The sequence below is a fragment of the Copadichromis virginalis genome, linkage group LG14 (assembly GCF_057382275.1).
Source record: "Copadichromis virginalis isolate Kocher_CV1m ecotype Utaka linkage group LG14, C_Virginalis_male_GT1.1, whole genome shotgun sequence".
In the NCBI taxonomy this organism is placed as follows: Eukaryota; Metazoa; Chordata; class Actinopteri; order Cichliformes; family Cichlidae; genus Copadichromis; species Copadichromis virginalis.
In genome coordinates this window covers 42,610,201-42,618,981 of record NC_140631.1, presented here as the reverse complement: position 1 = coordinate 42,618,981, position 8,781 = coordinate 42,610,201, and the positions used below count along the sequence as shown (strand labels likewise).

Below are 8,781 nucleotides of genomic sequence, written 5' to 3'. Positions count from 1 at the left end.
TAAGATGTGTGTGTATGCCAGAGTGCTCTGGGAGGCACACAGAGTCTTTGCAGGCTGCTAAGGATCAGACATCCTATCAATATGCAATTGATTATATAACTGTAAGCATATATGAGTAAATATTTCTAAGCATAAATGACAATCCAGCAATATAAACCTAACAGATGTCAACTCTCCCCACTCCTTTAACCTTTTTATAGAACCCTTAGCACAGTCAACACGGCAAAACAACACCTTCATCCCTGTTTCTATAGGGTGTACAAAACACCATATTTCATTATATGCCGATGATGTCTGTCGGACGACATGTCGGCTATCCAGTCGACCTTACCCACACTATTGAACTTAATAGATACTTTTGGTAAGCTATCAGGTTTTAAGATTAACCTCGGGAAATCTGCTCTTATGTTACTCAAATTAGACTGGAACACTCTCAATACCCCACCAGATATAAACATTGTAGGACAGGTTAATTATTTAGGTACTTAGGTAGTGATGTCTGTAGCCTCTATTGTTAAGAACAACTGCTGTGATATTTTTAAAAAGATAGAAAAGGATGTTAATAGATGGACGCATGCGTCAGTGCCAGCTCGGATCGCTGTAGTTAAAATGAATGTATTACCAAGAATTCATTTTATAAGTTCAATGTTTCCTTTAGCCCCCCCCAGTCGATTACTGGAAAAAAGTGCTCTGCTCGAGTCATTCATATGGATTAACAGGCATTCACGTATAAAGTGGGATATATTACAAAGATCCAGACTAGGTGGCGGATGGGCAGTCCTGAATGTTAAACTATATAATTTTGGCATTCACACTGAAACATATCAGCCAATCAAAAGATCAAAAATTATAGAAATATAACAGCTCCACATATAAAACCCTTTAATAAGTTTAGAATTACAGTTTTTTGTATTTCAGCAAAAGTTGTTTTCATGCTGAGAGTAGCGGTGAGACACAATTAGTGTCCGTTGGCAATGAGCTCAGACTATTACATCACCCGGTTGAAGAGTTTAAATGAAGGAACGTCTGCATGTCAGTCAGTTTTATGCTAATTCACTTCTGCAACATGCTGTAAGTAGACTGAAAACTACTTTCGTTTGGCAGTTCTATTAAATAACACTGTGATCCTCGTTTAACTTTCATAGTTCCGAGAAGCAAACTGTTGATCATGACGAACCTTTCACAGGTTTCATATTTCACTTTCAGTGCCTACTTTGACACTGGGCCATTCAAATACTTATATTTCACTATTGTCATGTCTCTGTATGTGTTTATATTTGGATCTAACCTGCTGCTGATTGTGGTTATCTGTGTGAACAGAAGCTTACATGAACCTATGTACATGTTTCTGTGCAGCCTGTTTGTGAATGAGCTGTATGGTAGCACAGGGCTGTTTCCGTTCCTCCTGCTTCAGATCCTCTCTGATGTTCACACTGTTTCTGCTCCTCTCTGCTTCCTGCAGATCTTCTGTCTGTACACTTATGCAAATGTAGAGTTTTATAACTTAGCCATCATGTCTTATGACAGGTATCTTGCTATCTGCTGTCCTCTACAGTATCACACACATATGACGTTTAACAAGGTTGCCAAGCTCATCGTTCTCACATGGCTGTTCCCTATTCTGAATATAGTCGTGATGATATCACTGAATGCCTCACTGCAGCTCTGTGGACACACTGTTGACACACTGTACTGCAACAATTACTCTGTCGTGAAACTGGCCTGCTTTGACACAACAATTAATAACATCTATGGACTCATGTACACATTCACTGTACTAATTGGTCTTGCATTGCTAAACTTGTTCACTTATGTTAAGATTCTTAAAGTGTGTTTTTCTGGATCCAAACAGACCCGGCAGAAAGCCGTCAGCACCTGCACGCCTCACCTCGCTTCTCTGCTCAACTTTTCATTTGGTTGCTTCTTTGAAATAGTGCAGAGCAGGTTTAACCTGAGCAGAGCTCCCATGATTTTACGCATTTTCCTATCAATATATTTTCTCACTTGCCAACCAGCTTTCAACCCCGTCCTGTACGGACTCAAACTAACCAAAATCCGACTCATATGTAAAAGTCTTTTATTTGGTAAGATATGAATTTAAAAAGTTAATAGATACTTTACTAAGTTGATTTCTGGAACTGTTTGGAATATGTGTGACTGTAACAGGCATTACATTTACATTTTTCAAAACAAGTTCAAACAAAACTAGTTTATTTAAATCTTTGTCACATATTGTCACTTTGAATAATATGAAATGCTAATCTTTCACAATAAGGATATTTAGAAATCTTATAAATGAAACATTTATTTACACAATCAATTCTCACATAACAGAGAATAAAACATATTTAAGCACATTAGTCAGAATGGTACATAGCGTGGTGTTTATGTAAAACTTTTCTAGTCTCAATGATGAATCAAGGATTTTGTAAACTAGAGGAAACAACGGTCCATAAAAGTCTCAACGAACAGGATAAATGAATGGAAACATTTTAATTTAAAATTAAAAGAAATCCAATAAAGTATTCTTTGGAAGCGCCTTCATCTTTGTCTTTTAATTGCTGATTATAATATGCCGTGTTAATGAACAGCATTGTGCAGCTGCAGGTTTATCAGTGGTCACAGTACTCTGCTGAGGCAGCTGAATTCTTGCAACACCGTGATTACAAATGTGGAGCTGAACAGCGATCAACGCTGACCTCAATAGTTCAAGCTGGCCTGATAGACACTCACAGAAACATTGGTAGAAACATCCATCACAAGAATCCATGATGGTTCCCTTAAAAATGGTTTTCCATAAAAACTGTTAAATCTGTGATGGTTTAAAACTGGGGAGTGGGATACAGTGTAGAAGCTTCCAGCTCGGCACATGTATATGGGGTTAGGTTGTAATTAAAGTCATTTATCACAAAGGTCTGGGCCGGGAGTAAAACCTCTGACCCTGTCATTGAAATGCTTATTTTTTTCCACTTATGTAGCCACAACAACATTAATAGATACTTAGTCCAGTTACATTTTATTTATAGTGTCACATCACAATAACAGTTATGTCCAAGTGCTTTATAATGTAAGGTAAATCCTACGATAACACATAGAGGTGTTAGTAATTATACACAATAATACATCTAATACACGTTTACTCCCCCATCCAAATCACTGAATTCACTGTGAATGAATGGTTCGCTCTCAGGAGCTCAGTGAACTCCAGTGTGTTACTGTGATAGGACGACACCTGCGCAACTAAAAATTCCACAGTGAGATGTTAGTGGGATAATAACCAAGTGGAAGTGATTGGGAACAACAGCAGCTCAGCCATGATGGCCATGTAAAATCACAGAGTGGGGTCAGTGGATGCTGAGATGCACAGTGTGCAGAGGTCACCAACTTTTTGCAGAGCCAAACTTCATGTGGCCTTCAGATTAGCTCAAGAAAATAATTATTATAATATGATGTGCTAAATTTGTTTAGATCAGAGGAATAAGGAAGGATTGGTCTGTGTTTTAGTTTGGCTTAGCTGTAGCCTGAGAGTGTAATTGTTTAGAAGGAAAGGAATTTATGGACACTGGGGTCAGCCTGCCATAGAAGGAGACAGGAAGCTACAGTTGGGGGTTGCTGATGCTTGTACCTTTAATAAAACTCATAATTGTTCTAAACTTAGAAGCAGGTTTGCAGGAGACTCTCCACCTGATCTGTAAATGTAAGTCAACAAGAGGCCACTGGCCCAGTGGATGCAGAGTGGGAGTCTCAGTGTTTCTAATATGTTAACTGTGTTTTCTATGTTGTGTAGAGGAATCTGGTGTAGCTTGGGTGAGGAGATTACTTTTATGACCCCAGGAAGTCACGTATACAGACACACACACACACACACACACACACAGTGCTTTGACTGTTACGACACACCCACACCTACATGCACACTCACTCACGTGCACTCACATAGACACACAGGCACTCACGTGCACGTGCATACACACACACAGAGACACAGAGTTTGCAGCACACCGTGGGGGTCTTATGATGGGGTCGCACATTCTTGATCTTTAGTTCAAACACTTGTTGTAATGACTAACGACTCCTGACATGTTGGAGATGTTTGCTCTTTATACAGTAAAGTTACAGCTGGACACAAATAACATCAGGCTGATCCTGCCACGATTTGCTCCCCCGTTCAAATCACGGACAAACAGGATCCCACAGCTGTTTATGTTTTTAAACCCATTTTGCACAGAGAGGCATTTTTTGAAAAATGTATTGACAGCAATGTTGAACATTATTACACAGGAAAAAACAGTAAAATAATCACAGCGTGATGCCTCTGCCTTTGTAGATGGAGGGACAGTAACTGCGTGTAAAACCTGCAGACAGTCAGATTAACAGTATTTCGTCTCTATCTGCCATTCTGTGATTCATCTCCTGTAAACAATAACGTGGCCACAGCGTTACTTGTATTTGCTTAATTGTTTACTGAATGTTTGCAAAAAGGTTTGGGAACCGCTGCTTTACACCTACATGAGGATCCTCAAAGTCTGTTTTTCTGGGTCCAAACAGACCCGACAGAAAGCCGTCAGCACCTCACCTCACTTCTCTACTCTACTCTACTTTTCTTTTTAAATTGTGCAAAACAGACTTGATATGAAACACGTCCCAAATCTGTTGCGTATTTTTTTTATCTTGATATTGGCTCACATTTCAGCCGCTCTTCAATCCTGTGCTCTACGGACTGAATCTGACCAAAGTCCGCATCGAATGTAAAATTCTGATTTTTGGTAAAATGCAAATGCTTGATGTGGAAACTGTGGTATATTTCTTTAAATTCAATAAGCTGGGGAAGTAAGTAAAGGGGAAAATAAAAATCCCCCTTTTGGCACTGCTTCATCTATCTCAGGGTTCCCCACCTGCCAATTTCAATTTTAACACCTGTACATGAGTAAAAATAAACATGTTTTAGTATCAAAATATATTAAAATAAATAAATAAATAAATTCAATAAGTTGAAATAAAAAGATCAGAATGAACATTGACAAAATTGGATATGTTTTTATTAAATGTTCCTGTCAGGAGTTGAAAAAATGGGTTGACTGTTTGGGAAAATAACTCAGATTATTTCTATGATTATTCTCATGGTGGCTTTTTTATGTTTTACGTGTTTTCTGCCTAATATAACCACAGCAATAAACATCTGTCTTAGTTACTGTCCTGAATGTACATTAACAGCTCAGGGCAAAGTTAGCCGGATCGGTTGCCCCTCAGTAAATAAGTGATTCAATATGCCAGGGAGATAATAACATAATATTGTTAAGTGTTTAATCGGTGATGCATTCAAGGTACAGGTGTCAAAGTTGCATTCACTGTACTTTTAAGCAAATTTGCCCAGGGTTAGTAAATCCAGTGCTAGAAAGTGTTACAGGACACGGATGAGCCTGAGGAGGTTTTGTAAGTTTCTCGAAAACAACAGAAACAAAATTCCAGTTACTCTCTTTCCAGACTCCACAGAGCCTAAACTCATTTTTCATGTGACAAGTAATTCCAAATACAAGTTCTGAAATAGCTCAACAATGATAACAAATCATGTCTTGGAAGCTAAATAAAGTGTGGTGATAACTGAAGGTTAGCAAAGGTACCAGCAAGCCAGCACCTACAGCTTTCATCACTGTAACGAGCTTCTAAATTTAGAGGCTGACCACAAACAGGATGCAGCATTTCCAGTCCAGTATAACTCTTTATTGTTTTATACAGCTTTTACTCAGTGCTTTTGCACTAATGCCTGGTCAGCTTCAGTGTACAGCACCAGCCTCCTCGCTGTCAGCTTCTCTCCTTCTGGCCCAGTCCCAGCGTAAAACAAGGAGAGGCTTAATTAGCTCATGGCTGCTAGCTGTTCCAGCCTCCCCTGCAGCTGAGGCACAAACCACATGTTTATAGGAAATACACTCAACTCAAAACCATAAAAAAACATATTTTTTCCATTTTCCAAACAAAAATATTAAATCCTCGGCTGACTGGGAACCAAGTAAGAATTTCATAATATATCAATAAATATATTTTATTCCCCCCAAAGTTAAAAAAGGAAACTAAATTCTTTGTACATTTTTAGTTTGTAATGCAACATCGTTGCTCTCAGAGATGTAACTGAACACACTGTGATGTGTAACCACTTCTAACATTAAAAACACTGTTAGCTTATTAGTGCTTCACATGTTTATCAAGAGCTTTTCGAGTTATATATATGACGGAAATATAACAGTTCTTAGTAGGTGAAGAGTTTTTAGGCTATGAATACACGTTTACAGATCAGGGAATGTTAAATACTGGAGGTGATCAACCAATTATCCAGTCCCAGGACAGGAAGAGACTCCACCCAACTACTCAGCAGGCACGCCCAGGTGTCCACCCCTAAGAAAGAAAAGGGGAAAAAGACCCACAGCCATCGTCTGGTGGGAGGAACCACACATAAAACAAACACTGACAACATTGGATCATAACAATGCCAAAGATCAAACCTGAAGAAAGTTAAAAATCAGTAATTAACTTTGAACTGTAAAAATGGCCTTTCAACAAGAATACATTTATGTTCCATAAAAATTATTAATTAAAATAAAAAGATAAGAGAAAACAAAAAATTGTTGATGCTTTTCTATGTTGTGAGTTTATTAGTTGAATTTTAAAAAATTATTGCAAATTTCCCACAAGCTCTCAGAAATCAGATACTGCTGCAGCAAATCCATCTCTGCAGCACTTTTGGCCTCTTTCCTATCAGTGCCACACACTGGCACGAGTGTTTAATGATTCTTTGAGCTGTTGTTTTTCTGGGGTGGAATGATTGTCACCCAAACACCTTTAAGGCCTTTAACAGTGAGAATTGTTCCTAGAGTATTTAAAAGTAGAATGGGAGGCAGAGCCTTCAGTTTTCAAATTCAAATTTCAAATTCAAATTTTATTTGTCACACACACACAGCCATACACAGTATGACATGGGGGTGAAATGCTTGTAGCTGTACAATGCCCGACCATTAAATGACAGAAGAAAGTTTTACAATATTTACAATTTACTACAAAATTTACAAATTAACTTAGGAATTTACAGTAAAGAATGTGCAAATAGCAGAAGAGATTATAAAGATAAGGATTATAAATTATAGGAATTATAGAATTATAGGAAATGTGTGGTGGTGCGTGTGGTGACGTGTGTGAGAGTCCAGTCCTACACCTGGTTCAGGGCCCGAATAGCCTGGGGGAAGAAGCTCCTCCTCATTCTCTCTGTTTTGGCTTTAAGGGAGCGGAAGCGCTTCCCAGACCTCAACAGTGAGAAGAGTCCATTGTTGGGATGGGAGAGGTCCATCATAATCTTCCTAGCTTTGGACTTGCACCGCTTGGTGTAGATGGACAGCAGGTCAGGGAGCTCTGATTGAATGATGCGTTCTGCCGAGCGCACCACCCTTTGCAGATCTCGTCTGTCCTGCTTGGTGCTGTTCCCAAACCAGGTGCAGATGTTTGACGTCAGGACGCTCTCGATGGTGCAGGAGTAGAAGTTCTTGAGCACCTTCAGTGGCAGATGGAAGTCTCTAAGTCTTCTGAGGAAGAACAGACGCTGACGGGCTTTCTTAACCAGGGTGTTGATGTGACAGGACCATGACAGGTCCTGAGTGATGTGGACACCCAGGTATCGGAAACTGTCCACTCTCTCCACTGGCGTGCCACTGATGATGAGGGGTTTGTAATTCCTCGCCTGCTTTGTAGTGAAGTCCACGATCAGCTCCTTAGTCTTGCTGATGTTTAGGAGGAGGTTATTCTCCTGGCACCAGGTCTCCAGGTTCCTAATCTCCTCCAGGTAGGCCGTCTCGATGTTGTCGGAGATCAGGCCCACAACAGCAGTGTCGTCAGCAAACTTGACAATGGAGGTGGTGTCGGATGTGGCTACACAGTCATAAGTGTACAGTGAGTACAGCAGGGGGCTTAAAACACAGCCCTGAGGCACTCCAGTGCTGAGTGAGATGGAGGGGGAGACTTGTTTTCCTACCCTCACTGATTGGGGTCTGTCTGTGAGGAAGTTGAGGATCCACTGACACAGTGCTGAGCTGAGTCCTAGATCCGTCAACTTGGTGAAAAGCTTAGAGGGAATTATTGTGTTGAATGCTGAACTGTAGTCCACGAACAGCATCCTAACATAATTCCCTCTGCCAGTGTCCAGGTGACTCAGGGATGTGTGGAGCAGGTGAGATATGGCATCGTCTGTGGAACGATTAGTCCGGTAAGCAAACTGAAGTGAGTCGATGGTGGGAGGAAGTGAAGAAGTGATGTGATCTCTCATCAGTCTTTCAAAACACTTCATCACAATTGAAGTCAGTGCTACTGGACGGTAGTCATTGTGGCAAGCGGGCTGTTGTTTCTTTGGAACAGGGACAATAATGGACCGTTTGAAGCACGTGGGAACCACAGCTTGGGCCAGGGAGAGGTTGAAGATCTCCGTGAACACCGGTGCTAGTTGATCAGCGCAGGCTCTAAGGACCCGGCCAGGGATTGCATCTGGTCCTGCTGCCTTCCTGGTGTTCACCCTCCTGAAGGTGTTCCTCACGGCATGCTCTGTGATGACGAATGCATTTTCTTCACTGGTGCACTCCGAGCGCGCGCAGCCGTTTGTTGTTTTAATTGCTGCGGCGTCGAAGCGAGCATAAAACGTGTTCAGCTCATCAGCCAGTGAAGCATCGGCATTCATCATTGAAGAAGCTGGTCGTTTATAGTCCGTTATAGTCCGCAGTCCTTTCCACAGGCTCCTAGAGTCGCACT

At 40.6% G+C, this 8,781-nt stretch overlaps 1 protein-coding gene across 1 annotated transcript; it reads left to right on the top strand.

Moving 5' to 3' along the window:
* Positions 1–1,168: 1,168 nt before the first annotated feature.
* On the top strand, positions 1,169–2,095 carry LOC146694749 (olfactory receptor 4S2-like). Its single transcript, XM_085431048.1, has one exon. The coding sequence runs from the start codon at positions 1,169–1,171 to the stop codon at positions 2,093–2,095; it is 927 nt and encodes a 308-aa protein (XP_085287174.1).
* Positions 2,096–8,781: the final 6,686 nt, after the last annotated feature.

Excerpts from the sequence above, each read along its gene's own strand:
- LOC146694749 (XM_085431048.1), top strand. The coding sequence starts at position 1,169 with ATGACGAACCTTTCACAGGTTTCATATTTCACTTTCAGTGCCTACTTT.